Source organism: Manis pentadactyla, chromosome 2 (genome assembly GCF_030020395.1).
Source record: "Manis pentadactyla isolate mManPen7 chromosome 2, mManPen7.hap1, whole genome shotgun sequence".
NCBI classification, from domain to species: domain Eukaryota; kingdom Metazoa; phylum Chordata; class Mammalia; order Pholidota; family Manidae; genus Manis; species Manis pentadactyla.
Genome location: NC_080020.1, coordinates 162370375 through 162388337, shown reverse-complemented (window position 1 = coordinate 162388337; position 17963 = coordinate 162370375). Strand labels below are relative to the sequence as shown.

The following is a 17963-nucleotide window of genomic DNA, read 5'->3' as shown; positions in this document are numbered from 1 at the left end:
GTGGATTATCTATTGGTGATAGTTCATGAGTTGATCAGTGTTTAGCTTATAAGCATCTCATTTTAGCCCTTTTCATTCATTCTGTCACTGAAATTTCTAATTTTTTAGAAATTCCTTTGCTGATTCCCCATGCAACTAGGTGATTGAAGGACTTGTTATATTCTATAATACATTCTAAAGCCTCTGGAATTTGGAAAGCTCAGGGATTGTGTGAAAACTGTTAAAGTAAAGTAGATACCTTAAAAGCTTTGCTGTGTTTGAAATTTCAATCTTATAAAATTGGTAAATTGTTAATTTGGTAATCCTGATATTCCCACTTAACTATTGCTGAGATTCTTGGTCAAATTCGCAGACTTAGCAAATTCTGGGACCCTCAGTTTGAATCCTCTAAAACTGCACAGGACAGTGTGTTAGGTCTCAGTGAGTTATCAGTATTACTTTATCTGATACAAATGCTAGAATAAATATATTGTCACTCTGAGTCAATAGGAAAATGAAGCTTAAAGGTAAAAAGTTTGAATTTTCTCCTAGCTTTGCTGAAAAATGTCTGTCTTCTTGTGTCTTTATTAATACATTTTATTGTTTACTTTTGTCTACTGCATTTTTTAGAGAATAGGGGAAAGATTATCTTGTTAATATGTGTTGGGTTGTAATGCAAATTGCTCTAAGGATTTTCTTTTCTTTTTTTAGGTGACAAAAACTTAGTTGGTTCAGAAGTAAAAATTTATAGCTTGGACCCATCTACTCAGTGGTTTTCTGCAACCATTGTAAATGGAAACCCAGCATCAAAAACTCTTCAAGTCAACTGTGAGGAGGTAAAGATGATGATAAATGCATGTAAGACAGCTTGACAGGAGAGCATTATCAAAAGGAATTATGATACAGGCCTGAGCACCTTTATTATTTTCTATTAAAATATTAGAATAGAAAGAAATACTGCAACTGTCTTAAAAATAAATTATTTTTAAGTTGTTCCTATTGTTACATTAATAGGGCTAATTTCTGGGTATGTTCCTGAGCATTCTTAAATTTTCTGGTATCCTTTACTTATTTTTAAGATCCCAGCACTGAAAATTGTTGATCCATCACTGATTCATGTTGAAGTTATACATGGTAATTTTGTGACATGTGGTAAGATACTAAATATTGCTTGATTAAAACCTTTGTTCACCTTTTTGTTTTTCCCCTTTCTCCTCACGTTAATAAAAATGGGAGCAAACTCACCTATTTTTAAATATTTTAGGTAATTCTACAAGAATTGGAGCCGTGAAACGCAAGTCTTCTGAAAGTAGTGGAAGCCTGGTTTCCAAACAAGCAAAATCTTGCTCTGAGGTAACCTTGATTTGTTTTTGCATTTGTGTAATGCTTTCCTTATCTCTAACAGTATATGGCCAGGTTGTCTAGTGGTTTTAAAGTTGTCTACTGTGCTCTGCTGTGCTGTCTTGTCTGCTCTTCTTTGCTAATTCCAGATCTTGGCCATAATTTCTACATTCAAGCAGATGGAGATAATATAAGTTTTCTAGTTCACTATTTCTTTGTAAAAAATGTTTTATTTTTTATGTTTGCTGAAAATTCTCAGTAGATTGATGATTTCACCATATGGAGATGTTTTTTTTTTTATTTTTTTTATTTTTTTTATTTTTTATTGAAGGGTAGTTGACAACAGTATTGCATTACATTAGTTTCAGGTGTACAACACAGTGATTCAACATTTATATACATGATAATTCTAGGTACCAGGTATCACCATACCAAGTTGTTACAATATTTTGACTATATTCCTTATGCTATACATTACATCCCGGTTACTTATTTATTTTACAATTGGAAGTGTGTTTATATATATATATATTTTGTGAGGGCATCTCTCATATTTATTGATCAAATAGTTGTTAACCACAATAAATTTCTGTATAGGGGGGTCAATACTCAATGCACAATCATTAATCCACCCCAAGCCTAATTTTCATCAGTCTCCAATCTTCTGATGCATAACGAACAAATTCTTACATGGAGTACAAATTCTTACATAGTGAATAAGTTACATGGTGAACAGTACAAGGGCAGTCATCACAGAAGCTTTCGGTTTTGTTCATGCATTATGAACTATACACAGTCAGTTCAAATATGAATATTCATTTGATTTTTAAACTTGATTTATATGGAGATGTTTTTGAAGGTAATTTGAGTTGTGTTTATCAAATTGGAAGAATGCCTGGCATGAGAAGAGGGGAAGAACCTTAGAATTCTGAGTAGATTTAGTGTTGAAACAGAACTTCAACATCCTCAATAGAGAGGTTTGATTGGTCATTTGTGATGGGGTAAACAAACATTACTAGTGCTTTGAGGGAAGTTGCTGGTGTGCCACTACTTTCTGCCCAGAAAAGTATAGGCCTCTATGAATGCCACTGCAAGTTCAAGTACTAAATTTAATTCTTTTTTGAAATAAGATTTAGGTGAAGAAACTTAAAGCTGTTTCAAAATAGGATTTAGATAGGAAACTTAAGGCTGTTCTCTTTTAGGTGAGTCAGATCTTCAGGACCTATTCCAGTAAAAATAACTTTTTCGCAACTTACATATCCAGATGCACTTGTGTTACATGGATAGTTTCCTCTGTTATAAACACCTTTATGATGCTGTGCTCCAGGCTGCAACTGAGAATTTTAAAACTGACCAAGTTGATATTAAGATTGCTGGCAGCGCTTTAGAGGGAACCTTGGGATCTGGTGGAGCAAGGCAAGGAGAAATGGCATGGAAGTGGGCCAGGGTCGATGAATGAATCTAGGGTTCTGGGTCAGGGCAGACTGGACTATGACATCACCCAGCACCAAAGCAAGCCCTGTGCTACACAAATATGTATTAAGAATCTGAGGAGCTAGGATGATTGTCTTTCCTGAATGGTAAGCCTATGTACAGGCAACAGGAATTTGATACTTAACCAAAAAGTTTTGTAAACCGAGGTATCTAAAACCTCTGTCTTTCAAGTGTATAAGCCTTTCCTCACACAGGAAAGAATGAAGAGGTGATTACTGGAAGTATATATTACCAACTTGCACTGTTGCCTTGAGGTTTACAGAGGGTCAGTAATGTGGTAAGGACCAAGAAGTGAGGATGCCAAGCAAGTAATAATTGCATCTTAGAGTTAAGCTTTCAGAGGAGATGGTCAAGTAATCCACAGTGTTAGAAACGGAGAGAAACAGTGGATTAATAACCTGTCAGGTATGGCATTGGTTACTTTGTTAGTGATCTTGGGTAGAGGTACCAAAGGCCAGTTTGGAGAAGCTGCTTGGGTATTGGCTGTCATGGAGAATGCACCAGTGTAGTGTGATGAAAAGGAGGGGCACCTGAGGTTGTATGGGGGAAAGGGCCATGAAATAAGAATTGGCATTCTGATGGATCGTGGAGGAATCAATCTGGGGTACAGTCAGGCCTGGGAGACCTTCTGTGGAGGAAGGTCAGGACAGGTAATTGAGCAAGTGATTTTATAACATTTAAGGAGGTGCTTGTGAAGTGTGTTGACATACACATATCTAAGTGACCCTGTCTGTGAGATCCACTCTTTTGAGTGTCAGGGAGCATGACTCTGTCAGCTTATGGTCCAGCTCAGTAGGTTTGTGGGCTACTAGCTGATCACTGGGCACAGTAGAAGCTATTTTTTTTAAAAGCCTGAGCTTTGACTGGCAGATAAATCCATTAACCTATTTGATCCTTAACTTCTGCATCTAAAATGAGGAACTAAATTTGATGTTTTTAAAATGTCCGTTTCAGCTCTTAAGCCCTATACTAGTCATCTTCTAGTTGGAGATTGTAGATGTTATCTGTATTGGCTCTTTTATAACCTCCTTGAATATTTTTCCATATCAATAAATATTCTTCTTTATCCTGGGTGATTCTTATACTCAGGCAAGTTTTGGAAACACTGGCCTGGCCTAGATGCTTAAGAGAGGTGAAGAGGTAAAGGAAGAAGTAGGGAAAGAGAGTTCATTTAAATGAGTGAAAGGTGAGTACAGTAACACACGTGGTGCGTGTCTCATTGTGTTTGCACCTCCCACATGTGCTGGGCTGGCACAGAGCTTACTTTCAGGGTGGTCTTTGGATGACAGGCATTTGGGTTTAGATGAGACTTGATTGCCTGATGAATACTTTTGGATAAGACGAACCTGTTTGCCAGCACTGTCTGGCTCCTTGAAGGTCTTCTCTGCCTAGCAGACTATTCCTCAGAGTTAGGATGTTGCTTGGTTAATTGGGAGAGTCTGCCGAGGACTGTGAGCCAGCAGTGTCCTTTTTAGAATACCATCATACACTCAATTATATTATCTCCGTCTGCTGGCAGGGAGGAACTATTGCCATGACTGGTATAGAAGACCTTCAGGGAAAACTCTCCAGGTAAGAAGAAACTTTGACCCTTGTTAAGTCAGAGGCCAGTGCAGTGTGTGCACAGGAAGATGGGTTTTGGAATCGGAGCCCTACCCCTGTTGAGTTTAACCCTTAGGAAAGGTATAGAGTGATAAACTTCAATTTCTTAAAGGAAAAGCCTCCTAAGTTATGCTAACTCTAACATGGAGTGACTGAACTGAAACATTTCCTTAGTTTTCTGCTTTGAGACAGAAAATCTATGTGCCAGTACTGTGGTAAAGCACAGCCCTCTGAAGTATGCTGCATTACTTTCATTTTACATTTGAGGAACTGAAACTTAGGCTGAATAACAGATACACTAGGAAGTGTCAGAGACCGATGCAAACCAAGGTCTAACACCAAAACCCAATCAATACTCCTCTAACTACTGTGCTCTTGTTGCCACCCCTCCTCATCTTTTCCTTGGGATGGTAAGTCACTGTTGTAAAAACAGCAGAGTCCTCCTTCCCTCCATCCCTCTTCTAGCAGATACTTAGTGAATTATTTAGAGTGTGCTAGATATTGGTGAGCATTATTGCGTGGCCCTTAGGGTAACTCATAAGACTTAAAACTGTTTCAAAGCATTAAGTGCTAACAGCATTCATTCATGCATGCATGCATTCCAGCAGTCTTATGTACCGAGCATCTACTGTGTGCTTCGTAAGGTAGAACAGTATAAACACAGTAGCAGGTCTCTGCCATTGGAATGCATGTTTCATTGTGAGGAGACTGATGATAAAAAAGCAGTTTCAGTAAAGGTACTTTCACATTGTGATTGTGCAGTGAAAGTTATAAATACGCCAGTAGGCTGAAGAGTAAGGGGGTGGTTTGTGGGGCATGGCAAACCACATTTGGAAAGAGTGATCAGTGATTCTGAGGAGGTAATAGTTGAGCAGGTTTGTAGGGGAGGGGATGGAACCAGACAGGCACATGAGAACTATCCAGACAGAGGGAGTAGCAAGTATAAGGGCACAGGCAGGAGAGAGCTTAGAACATTTGAAGTCCAGAAAGGTAGCTGTTTGTAGTTGGAACACTGTGAACAAGCAGCATGAGATGCTTGGAGGAGGAGGCTGGCAGAGACCAGACCACATAGAATTCTTGTAGGCAGTGGAGAGCCTTGATCTGATTGATTTTATATTTTATAAAGATTGCTGTTTGGTAGAATTAATTTTGGGTAGGAGGCAGAAAATTCAGGCAAAAATGGGAGGAAGTGAGGCCAGTTAGGAAATACACAGTAGCCTCAGGGAAAGGTGGTAGTAGTGGTGGCATGGAAAGAAATGAGTAGAGTCTGCAGAGATTTTGGAAATAGAGGCAGGATTTACTGGTTACTGATTGGATGGGAAGTGAGTTGGTGGGGTTCTTAACTCAGGCAGCTCAATGGCTATTGTACAGAATAAAATTTCTGCCTAGGTGCTAAGTTTCCTAAGGAACTCTCGGGAGAGTAACTTACAGAAAGGTACATTGTGTTAGTGCACTAGCTCTAACTATAATTCAGAAGGTGCTTAGTAGAAGTGAGCCTTAATTAGCATTTTGAAAAGACTTGGCAGTTAAAACTTTGTGAGGCTTTTAATAGGTGATTACCAGAGAATTGTAAAGTAATTCGAAAAGGACTTCAGGAATAAACTTACCTAATTTTCTCATTTTGAAGATTAGGAAACTGAGGCCCAGAGAGGTAAAATTGATTTTCCTGAGGATATTCTTAGAATAGCTGAAGGCTTCCTCCCAAGAATTCTTCTGGGGAACATTAAGCTAGTACCTAACCAAAATTAAGTTGACTAAAATGTTACAACACATGATCAGATAATTTAGTTCTTCCAAACAGTTTGAAGCTTGCCAAAACTTTGATAGTGATAAAGTAAATTCTTATTTTTAAGATATTTCTCTTCAGCCTATGTTAGACAGTTTTCTCAAGGCTACCAGAGTAAATGTCTGAGAAAAAGATTCATGGGTAGACTGTATAAATATGCAGAATTGTGAGGTTTTAAGAACTTGCTAAAGGGAAGTCTACATCAGATTTTAGAAACTAATAGCTAGAAGATGAAGAACCTTTGAAGGTTCTTCAGGTTTAGATTTGGTGGTGAGGTAAACGTAGAGGTTGTGGTGTGAAAGGGGCAATTGAGAAGGTATGTGACTTAGTTGCAGCACATATGAAGGGGCTGGTGAAGGTGGTGAAGGCATTTCACCTGGTTTTGCCATAGACTAGTTGTCTGGAGTTGTTTAACCTCTTCCTTTTTTTCCATGGTGGGAAGTTTATTTTTGTCAGTAGCATAAACTGGGAAGAAGTAGACCCATTATTTATAAAAACAAAACTACATGAAAAGGGAAAAGGACAAAGTGTCCCAACTTTGTCCTACAGCCTGTCATGACTTGGTATTTTTCATAGTTTGGGATGACCTTTGTGACTTGGTGAGCCATATATGAGTGAAAACTGTGTCCTCCACCTTTAGTGCCTTGTAAAGCCTTATCTGGGTACCCAGTAGGCATCACTGCCTGTGAGAGTCCTATGTGGTCTGGTCTCCTGCCAGCCTCCACAATAAATGTGGTGGGCACTCAAATCATGTTAAATTGAATGTGTGTGAAGCTGCCACCATTTGAAGACTGTCGGTTAAAAGCTCATTTCTGTGCATAGCATCATCAAAGTACTTGCCACGTGGCTTCATTTTCCTGGCATAAAGATTCAGAGGTCTGTAAAAGATCAGCCTGTGATCTTCATAGGAAGACTCAGGTTTTGTGAAAAGCTGGAGTGACTTATTTAACAGCCTTTAGGTATAAATCCTTAATCTTGTGATTTATGACTTGTTCTCCTGTCTTGTTCCTTGTATTTGGTGATGGTATTGTGCTTGTTCAGTACTAAGCCAAGCAAATAAACTTGACTCTTGCTAACACTTTATAATTCCCCAACTAGGGACTTTCCTTTTACTGTCTCTTGGTTTGGTATCTTTTAGGCTTCTCCCATGTGTCCTGTGCAGTCTGTTCCCACAACAGTTTTTAAGGAGATCCTGCTCGGCTGTACTGCAGCAACTCCGCCTAGTAAGGACCGAAGACAACAGAGTACTCCTCAAGCTGCCAACTCCCCACCTAACTTTGGAGCAAAAATTCCTCAAGGGTAAGTAGTTGTTTGTTAAAGAATTTCATCAAAATGCTAAGAATTATTCTGGCTATGGTTCATCCTGTCTGAGCTTAAATTGCTCAGGTGTCAAGACTTAGCTACATTCAGTGTTTCACAGTAAACTAAGTAGCTAAAATTTGGCGTAATGACCTGCTGTTTTTTGTATTTCAGGTTGTCCAAGGAAGTTTTTCATTGTTTCCAGATTAGTCAGGTCTCTTCAAAAGTGAAAAGTATAGTAGGCATACAGAACATAGGAAACATTAAAGAAGTGAAGGGGGTGTGAGGTAAGAGCAGCTTGTTGACTTGATATAGTGAGAATAGTAAATTGAAATGCCAGACAGTTGAAGAATAGATGTCTGCTTTCAAGGAGAAGGGAGCAAATTGGTTGTATGTGGAAGATTGACGTCAGTGCGGGTATGGAGAAGAGGGAGACATGGTTACAGTGAGTGGTTTTCATCAGCCCAGATACCAAATATAGGTGAGAAATGCAGTGGTAGAGAAAATACTGTCAGAAAGGAAATAATAGCGAGAGGAGGTTTAGTTACTAATTTATAGATGATGAAAATAAGTAAGAAATGTAGTTGAACTGGAGATTTGAAGTGGTTACAAGGTTAAAGAAGAATTTAAGGGAAAGATCTCTTTTAGGAGGGGTGGTGGCCTGGGCAGGCAGTTGATAAAGACTAAAGATATGGGTCAGAGAGACTGTTTGGTTTGGGAGACTACTACAACAAGGTGGGAGTGTGGTTGAGCACACTGATTCACTGGGAGGGAGCTGGGCTGCTGGGATAGAGCTTGGAGGATGGCCACAGAGCAGTCAGGCAGAAAGAGGAGCATCTTCAGAGTAGAAAGAAGGAACAATAAGGAGCTCAGTGAAAGCGAAGCCTAGGTGTGTAATATGAGCACTTAAATGAGAAATTCTTCTCAAGGATGAAATCCTTTGTTAGAGGCAGGAAAGGGGAACTTTGTTTTTCTGGGGAAAGAACTTCAGGATGCGTTTCAGAGGAACAAAAGTTCTTTAGGGATACCCCTAATAAGTTAGGGCATTTGGGGAATACCAAGTCATTCTGTGAAATAATTAGTCAGCTCTTCTCTTTGCTTTGGGTCCTGATCACTGCCAGAGAGGGAGATGACCCAGTGTTAGGGCTGGTTACACAAACCTTGTTCATAGCCAGGCAGGGTTTTGTGTTGTGGCCGGTTTTGGTTTCCCATGATACTGATTTGTTTTGAGGAAAAGTATGGTTCATTATGCTGTAAGAAGTAGAACTAAGTCAAAGCAGTTAAGGATCTATGAGAACATGCAGATTGAGCATTTAAGTATTTTTGCAGAGCCAGTGACTGATTACTTTTAGACTTTAAACTCTAGCTTATGGAAACTATCCTGAATTCTCTAATATAAGCAATTTTCTTTTCTTTTTTCATACTGGCTGCCTTAGGGAACCAGACAATTGTTTTTAGAAAGGAGGGGAGAGAGGCAAGAGCCCTATAGATACTAGTGTTCCATATTATCTTTTTCAGATGTCATAAACAGATTTTACCAGAAGAACTTTCTTCCTGTCTAAATACAAAACCTGAAATACTGAGAACAAAACCAGAGGTTGTCTGCAAAATGGGGTTGCTCTCTTCAAACTCCTCTCAGATTGGAACTGGAGAATTGAAAACCCTGAGTGAACCAAAAGGTAGCTGTACCCAGCTGAAGACAAACACGGATCAGGAAAACAGATTGGAATCTGTTCCTCAGCTATCGAGTGGCCTCCCTAAGGAGTGCTTACCTACTAAGGCAGCTTCTACAGCAGAATTGGAACTTGCCAATACTGAACTGCAGAAGCATCTAGAACGTGCACCTTCTGCATCTGATGTCCTTTCAAATAAACCAGAAGAAAAAGCAGATGTCAACAGAAATAGTCCTCGTGGTTGTGCAGTAAAAAAGGTAGAACCCTCAATTTTAGGTTGCCTGCGATCACAGAATTTAAAGGAATCTTCAGTAAAAGTAGACAGTGAAAGCTGTTGTACTAGAAGCAACAATAAAATCCAGAATGGTGAGTGTTTCTGTATATCTTTATTAGTAGAAGGTAAGCAGTAGTAGTGGGTACATATATAGCTTCTCCTTACCTTATGAGAAAAATAATAGGAAAATGTAGAAAAAGTTTATACAATCAGAAAAGTTCAAAGAAGAAAGGAAAATCCCACAATCTCAGAAATGGTTTCTGTTAATATTTTGGTGGAACTGGTTCCATGTATAACAGATCAACTGTATCACACAAATGCGTTCATACCAATAATTTTACTCTGTGAATTAGTGTAGGTGTGTTATCAACATTTTAAGGCTCAAGGATTCCATTATATGCATTTACCACATGACTTAACTGGTTCTTATTAGATGGGTAGGTCTCAATTTTGGTTGTAAGAAAATAATTTTGAAACAGAATTTAAAGTACTCTGATGATTACCTTCAGCTCATCACTGATCTTTCTGTAACATCCAGATTGGAATGGAAGAGGTGATTGATACTTTATTCAGTTTAGATCTGAAACTTTTTTTAAGATAGAGAATTATAAATCACCATCTCCAGAAAAGGGACTTTTTGTTAAAGAATTTAAGGATAGGGCTGAAACACCAGGCAGAGTTTCTCTGCTTAAGGGGAGGTTCCACTGCACTACAGTTTAAAACTAAGTACTCTTACAGAGAAAATGGTACCCTGTATTTCATACTACTTACATTCAATTTGAGATGTATTCCAATGATGGTAGTTAGTAGAATTAGTAAAACTAAATGGCTTCATTATGTCAAAAGGTTTGAGGCTTAAATTGATATAGCTGTTAATTTGCATAAAATTGCGTAAGATTATACTGTTCCTGAGGAGTTATGTAACTCCCAAAAGAAACTGAATATTCATAACCATATCCCTGCTCTGTTTCTTCATTTCTTTTGAGTATTCAGCCTTCACATTCAGCTAGTTTTTGAGGCAAACTAATATGTGAAGAAACATTAAAAATTCTGGATCAGTAAGCACATTGTGGGTACATAGGTGAGTTACAGAGTGCAGCTTTGTCTCACTTAATATGTTGTGCAGCTATGCCCCAACTAAAATGATTTTAAGGGAAAAACTTACTAGTGTCCTCCTGATGCATGTTATCTACTGGGACTTTTGACTGAGGAGTGAGAGTGATCAGAGGCCTACCAGGATCTCCGCGCTGTTTCCACTAGTGTTGCTTGTGGGGTGGAAAGACTCAGCTGATTGCTGTTCCTCGTGCCTTTGTTGCACTTAGGGGCTAGAAAACAAAAGCAAGCTGGAGTTGAAGAGCTGCCTTTTTTCTGTTGGATATATGTGTGTCTCCTCAGAAGTTGGCATTGCTTTTTTCTCTTGGCTCTGCTCTGAATTGAGAGAATCTTTGATGAGTCAACTATTGCTCTCCTTATTAAAGAGCTAGCTTTATAGTTCAACTTGCTTATTTCTAGATATTTCCTCTTTTAAGCCAGGGCAGAACAGATAAGATAACCTTTGGAGGATTTTGCCCATCATCTTTGAAAAACCTGATCTACATCAAAGGATGATGTTTTTCCAATATCTGAGAAAATAAGATTCCATCCTTGAACTAGTGAGCTCTTTAGTTTTCCCTCCTTTCTTACTTCACCTTCTCGTTCACTATAACAATCAGAATGTTCAGGGATCAAGGGATGGCGGCCTGACAGCATCCCTGTAGCATCTTATAATGTACCGTAGTCCTGCTGTAAAAAATGGAAGATTGGAACAATTCTAAGGTAATTACTAAAGATAGTTTATTTAAAGCTGCCTTGGTTTTGAGATCTTCTAATTTATTGCAAGGCTGTGAGGCTCTCCCACCTGGTTCTCAAGTGGTTCCTCAAAAATTGTTCTTTGCTTTTGTTTTTATTTGCCTAAGAATCCTTTGGATACCAAGAAAAAGTCTTTTCTATATATTGAATACTTTATATGAAGTATTTCTCAAGGCTCTTGGTTTACAGATAGGTTCCTTTCTGCATTATTTGGCAGACAGTGGTTGCTCTTTCCTGTCACATCCCTACATTTCTTCCTCTTTTTTTTTTAAGGATGAAACCATGTTAACACTTCCTCTTAAGTTCACCTGCCGGTTACGAACTAAAACTTTAAGTACTGCATTTACTTAGAATCATAATCCTGTTTCTAGCCACCGCTTTTAATCCTGAATGGAACAGATAGGTAAAGGAAATTGAGGACATGTCAAGGGTTAAATAATATCTCTTAGCAGCATCTAGAAGATAGTTCTTTTTTAATAAATCAAGGGGCCTGTACAGGAAAGCTATTTGGTTTTTATTATATGTAGAACAGTTAGTTTTTTAAGAATGCTTTAGAAAACACATCTTAAGCCAGTCTTTTTTGAGTGTGAAAAGTGACAGAATTGCCTTTCACACAGTTCTCTGTGCATTGAGGTGAACCCATTTTTGTGCATTGCTAATGCTACAGCAAGTGTGACATTTCTGACTTAGAAAAAGTCTTCCTAAAATAATAATCTAGGGCTCTGAATAGAAGTATATGCTAACTTGAAACTGTAAATCTGGTTGTTGAATTTGGGGTTTTTTTTTTTTTTTGAGAGGGCATCTCTCATATTTATTGATCAAATGGTTGTTAACAGTTAACAACAATAAGAATTTGGGGTTTTATGTTGCCAAGTGGATTTACCAAATGAGAATTATTTTATAAGGAGATTTAAACTTTCCAGTTGTTCTGACAGTTGTCTTCTGTTAGGCCATTTTTAGAAATTATAGTTGAACCAGTAGTTGATAAGAGGAATTCTCCCTTTGAGGAAACTGGCCTTTTAGATAGAATTTAGCCAGACATTGATATTAATTTTAAAAACCTGAGGTCCCATTTCCTCAATCGTTTGTTTTCCTAGCCCCATCCCGGAAGTCGGTTTTGACAGACCCAGGCAAACTCAAGAAGCTACAGCGGAGTGGTGAGGCCTTTGTGCAGGATGACTCTTGCGTGAACATTGTTGCACAGCTGCCCAAGTGCCGGGAGTGTCGCTTGGACAGTCTCCGCAAGGACAAGGAGCAACAGAAAGACTCTCCTGTGTTTTGTCGCTTCTTTCACTTCAGGAGGTAAGATGTTTTGGGAAAAGCTCAGATAATCTTGGTCCTATAACATCCTTTTTCCCCCTTCTATCAACAGTAAATTTAGAAGTAAAAAGAAATGAGATTGAATTTTTAATCTGTGGGTTTGGGAATCTAGATCTTACTACATATTATTTGCTTCTTATTCTCCTTTTCAGTTTTTTTAAGGAAAGAAGCTTACACAATACAAACTTCTGTTTCTAACAATAGGCATTATAGAAAAATGCACCTGAAACCACTAGAAACAACTGTGGTTAACTTTTCAATGCATCTTAATGTTTATATGGTTGTAAATATATTCTAGCATATGTAGTTGGTGTACTATATACAGTTTTTAATCTCATCTCTCTAATACTTCCCCAGTAATAGTAGGAACCATCTGCTCATATTAACTTTTTTTTTCAGATAGTTTTGAATAACTATTTAAGAGCCCATTATAACAGTGTTTGAAAATTCACTTAACCAATTCCCTTGTTGGTGGTAAGATTATTTGTATTTGTTGCCACTAAAAGTAATATATAAACGGTTATCTCCTCGTCTACATCCGACTGTTTACTTTGGAAGGGTTAGTGGAAGTGGCATTACTGGCCAGAAGGGGTGAGTGTTTTAGGGCTTTGATACGTACGTTCTGCCAAATGGCCCTGCACGGCTGCCAGCCCCATGTCCATGTCCACTGCCAGGGTTCATGCATTCCTGTCACTTGTGGGCCTTTGCCATCAGGAAGAGGTGTACCTTTACAAAAAGCTTTTCTAATTCTATAGGTAAAAACTTTCATTTTTACACTGTATTTTTTCAGTCCAATTAATTTTCTTTAAATTGTTCTATCACAAGTGAAGAAAAAGGCAGCCTTCTGTTTCTCATACCTTCATGAATCGTGGTGGTCTGCATGTGGATGGACTTCAGATATGACTTACTTTCTCAGAAAGCTAGACACTTTGAGGCTCAACTTGTTCTAATCATAAATGGAAGTTTTAACTTCAGTTGCTTTCCATTCTCTTCCTCCGTTTTAGTTTTATCAAGATTAAAGATTGCTAATTAACTGAATTTATGCTAGTATTTTAGGTCATTATTTATATCTGTCCTGGTAACTTTCAGATGCAGGCTTATTTAATAAACTACAGTTCTTTAGATGTTAAGTTTGCTCCATTTCCTGAGTCAATTGTGAAAGCACCACAATTGTGTGTCTGGCATTTGGAGCTGTGGTAACCGCTAACATGTTAACACACCCATAAATTAATACATATTCTGAGTAACACCTGGCCCAGAAAAAGGTTTCTCAATAAAGGTTGGCTCTGTTTTACTTCCTTTCTAGAGAATTGTGTTTGTTTGTTTGTTTTTACTGAGGGAAAAGTATGTTAAGATTTGTGGACACTTCTATATATTTTGAAGGGCACACAATGGTTAGGCTTTGTACAGATGTATGTCTCTGTGATTGGCCTGATTTCACATTCTGGCTTCTTGGCTGTGAAAGGTGTAACTGGACTGTGTGAGAGATTGGTTTGGGTTTAGGCTGCAGAGGTATTTTAGGGAGGGGAGAATTAGTTTTTTTTCCTTTTGAATATTACTAGAGCTTTTTATTATTATTATTATTATTAAGGTACTATTCATATACACTCTTATGAAGGTTTCACATGAAAAACAATGTTACTACATTCACCCATATTATAGAGTTCCCCCCCCATATCCCATTGCAGTCACTGTCCATCAGTGTAGTAAGATTACTAGAGCTTTTTTTAAACTGCTATTTTGTAACTGTCTAGAAATCATTGATTTTATGACTCGACTATTTTTCCATTTTTGACCTATTTGAAGGGGAAAGTGCCTTTGCTTAATGCTACTTACATAGTAGAAACTGAAACAAACTTAACTTCTTTGTTAAAAAGAATATCATAGTTTAAACAGCCTTTTTTTCCTGATGTTTAGAGTAAAGATTGAGGCTGTCATTGACTTCCTTGTTAGCTTCTCCAGAAATTCTCCTGCAGATAAAATAGGAAGGAGTAGGGCTTCAGTGGTAAAGCTCAGTTGCCAGATCCTGTTTGCCATGTTCTCCCTCTTTAAAATGGCTTCCAAGTTCATTTTTTAGTATTATGACTCTTTCTAATTTGGGCTATTAGTTTAAAAACTTGCATCTCTCCTTTGGACTGCTTGGAATGAATTTTGCATCTATTCAATTCCCAGTGTCTTTCTAGTTCATTCTACACTCTCATAGACAAACAGGTTTTTCTGAAATACAATTTCATGTGTGTCCCATGTGCTCAGACTTCTGGTAGCTGCCCAGTGACTAGTGAAGAAGTCAAGGTCCCTGCATTTTTCTTGCTTTTCTATGAAATATTGTATCCTTGCCATGCCATCTCTCACCTAAGGTCTACCTTTTCTTGCAAGGCCAAACTTAGTTACTGTCTCTACCATGAAGTCTTCTTCATATTAGCCCTACAAAATTCATCTTCAGCACTTTCTTCTTTGGTTCTTGTGATTGTTAGTGGTAATTAAATCACAGGTAATTTTTGATACCTGTCATATCCTTCTTCATTGTGTTTTTGATGTCTGCTTCTCTGTCTCCAACTAGATTGACATACATTTGTTGTGTTTTAAAATATTCAGAACTAATACATAGCTTAGAGAAAACACTCAAGTGTCAAAGGTACTGAAATAAAATGCTGAGAATGTATCCTGCCTTTTGTTCCACCTTCTAAGTTACTGAGGCCCATCTTAATGCTGCCTCTCACCTCTGAAGCTTACACAGTCATTTGCAGCTAGGATTCACGTGGGTGCCGAATATGTTGTGGGTCTGTGTGGTCATGGCTTCAGTGGCCATCTGGGGTGGTTAGCCTTCCCATTATTCTTGAAGCAGTAGTTGTATTCAAATCTGATCAGATTGTCTGTCACCTTCTATTTGTTATCAGTTTACTTCTGTGGTGACTTGTGATTGTCCTTTGCTATTAAATATCCAAGTCCTGGAAGATTCAACAACCGTCCCTGGAGACAGTATGATTGGGTCTTGGCTTGAGTGCATAGGCTTCCTTCACCCTTTTCACTTTCTCTGGCATGTATTTTAAGGGAAAACTAGGAAGTTTTTTTTTCTTTCTTTCTACTAACATTGTCAAGTAACAATTGGCTGTAAATAGCTACCATGAGTATAGAAAACTGGGAAAAAGTTTGCTGATGTAAATAGCAACTGAATATGTAAATCAATTTTGTGTGTGTGTATAACATACTTTTTTCTCTTCTACTTCCTCTTAGGTTACAATTCAACAAGCATGGTGTGTTGCGTGTAGAAGGCTTCTTAACACCAAACAAGTATGACAGTGAAGCAATTGGCTTGTGGTTGCCGTTAACCAAAAATGTTGTGGGGACTGATTTGGACACAGCAAAATATATCCTGGCCAACATTGGAGACCACTTCTGTCAAATGGTGATTTCTGAAAAGGAGGCTATGTCAACTATTGAGCCACACAGTAAGAGCATCTCTTAGGGGGTAGGATTTTTGAGTCCAACTTGATTTTTGCTCCTAAGTGACACCCAAGTCCTAAATGCATGGGTTTCATTTTCACCCAGAAGTTTAGATGACTTTGGTATAATGAGGTTGCATTTTTCCTTTTGTAAAAGATCTTGCCTATTGGGCTTAGAGTCAGTCACCTATCTCTGGAGTTTATTTTGGGGCAGTTACTAAAGGAATAAAAATTCTTTTTCGTTAAGGAAAGTAAAGATGGGATCATGGTAGAATTTGCACAGCCTTATCAGCAGGGTGGGTTCACCAGAAGCGGATGATGCCTCAGGTTAACTTAACATAAAGGTTCTTGATCAGGAATACAATTCAAAGAAAATAAGAAGGAACAGACTCTTTCTAGACTCACTGAACCAGAGACTGGGGAATAGGGTCTCAGGCATTAGAATGGGAATAAGCTCAGATGAAAAGCATTCTGTTAGAGTCAAGATTTTAAGGGAATACTTGGAGGTTTCAGCTGGGTATGTGTGGAGTCCTTCACCTTCTGAGAGCGCTATCACAGTGATCTGGAGCCCAGTAAATCACAGTGATCCTTGTGGCTTTCACATTAGAGTGAGATCTCCTTCATGACATCTCAAGGTCATATCTGGGAGGACAGCACATCTCGCTGTCTAAGTGTGTGCATCTGTAGAAGTGAGATGTCAAGCCAGAAGCACCAAGGGGCATCTGTCTTTAAGTCTCGTATTTTCTTCCATGGTTTTTGTTTTTTCAGAATGGTTGCAAGTTAAAAGTGAAGCCTTTGCATTCCCTGGTAGAAATCTTTTCATACTTTGCACAAATATGTTTCAGCACAATCATCTGCACACATACTAGTCTTAGAAACTTTGGCTGTAGGTACCAGAAGCTAACTGAAGCTAACTTAAGCACAAAAATAGTTGATAGTGATGGATACTGTTACATCTCAGAATCCAAGGAATGGGAAGTGTGGCATTCCCAGGAAGATGAATTCAGGGCTAGGTGGGGGATGGGATCATGAGCCTCGGTGGGGTGCCAAAGTTATAAACGTGAAGCAAAGAGCAGCTTTAGAATCACTCCATTCTGTTGGGAGTAGTGAAGATTCATATAAAACAAGAGTCTATTAAAGTTGTTCCTGTAATCTATTTAGGACAAGTGATGCTGGTTTTCCATTTTCAGTAGAGATACAAAGTTTCCTTATTATATACACTTAAGTAAAAGTAGTAGATTTAAAGAAAAACTTTTAAGTAACTGGTGTAGAGGTAGTAGATTAATGATTGGAATGTAGAAACACTTCTTTGGAATATATATTAGTCACTTCACTCCTGAGCCAGCAGAGTTGTTTTTAAATTGCTCAAGGTGAGTAGTCTGAAAAATTTCTTTTTCCGTACAGAAGGCAGTATACCTAGTTGCCTTTTAAGAGTATAGTTAAGAAAATCTGTCCTTGAAAATTTAAATGTGATTAACCTTTCTTCCTCGCATGTTTGATTATCCTGTTCCTCTGTTTCCTCTGTGACAAGCTGATCAGTTGGAAAGAGGAACTCACTGTGAATGATACTGAAAGATGCCACCACAGGTGTTCCTCGGGCTTATACCCTCTGCTCCTGAGATTAGGAAGCAGGTCTCAACCTTTAGATGTTGATTCTGTCTTATCAAAGACATCATTAAATGGGTGGCTGAGCGATCTAAGAATACTCTGTAATAAACAGTCTTATCCAAATGACCAGGATGAAGTTTATGAAATCTCGTCTGTACAGTGTCTAAAGCGCTCCATATTGTACATGTTGTAATGAAATGGAGTAATCCACCCTGAGTGGGTCCAGGGCATCTGTGAATGACCTGACACACTCTATGCTGGATGTTTGTATATCTGAGTCAGTTTTTTTTGCCTTT

At 38.3% G+C, this 17963-nt stretch overlaps 1 protein-coding gene across 2 annotated transcripts in view; it reads left to right on the top strand.

Annotated features, from left to right (window-relative positions):
* Nucleotides 1–17963, top strand: part of KDM3A (lysine demethylase 3A) — a 46936-nt gene that overhangs the window by 12265 nt on the left and 16708 nt on the right. For both annotated transcript variants that reach the window (XM_036931058.2, XM_036931059.2), the window contains exons 6-12: nucleotides 691–815; nucleotides 1059–1131; nucleotides 1244–1332; nucleotides 7341–7501; nucleotides 9020–9540; nucleotides 12394–12598; nucleotides 15851–16065. In XM_036931058.2, coding sequence (XP_036786953.2) covers nucleotides 691–815; nucleotides 1059–1131; nucleotides 1244–1332; nucleotides 7341–7501; nucleotides 9020–9540; nucleotides 12394–12598; nucleotides 15851–16065 — 1389 coding nt within the window. The remainder of the gene's footprint in view (nucleotides 1–690; nucleotides 816–1058; nucleotides 1132–1243; nucleotides 1333–7340; nucleotides 7502–9019; nucleotides 9541–12393; nucleotides 12599–15850; nucleotides 16066–17963) is intronic.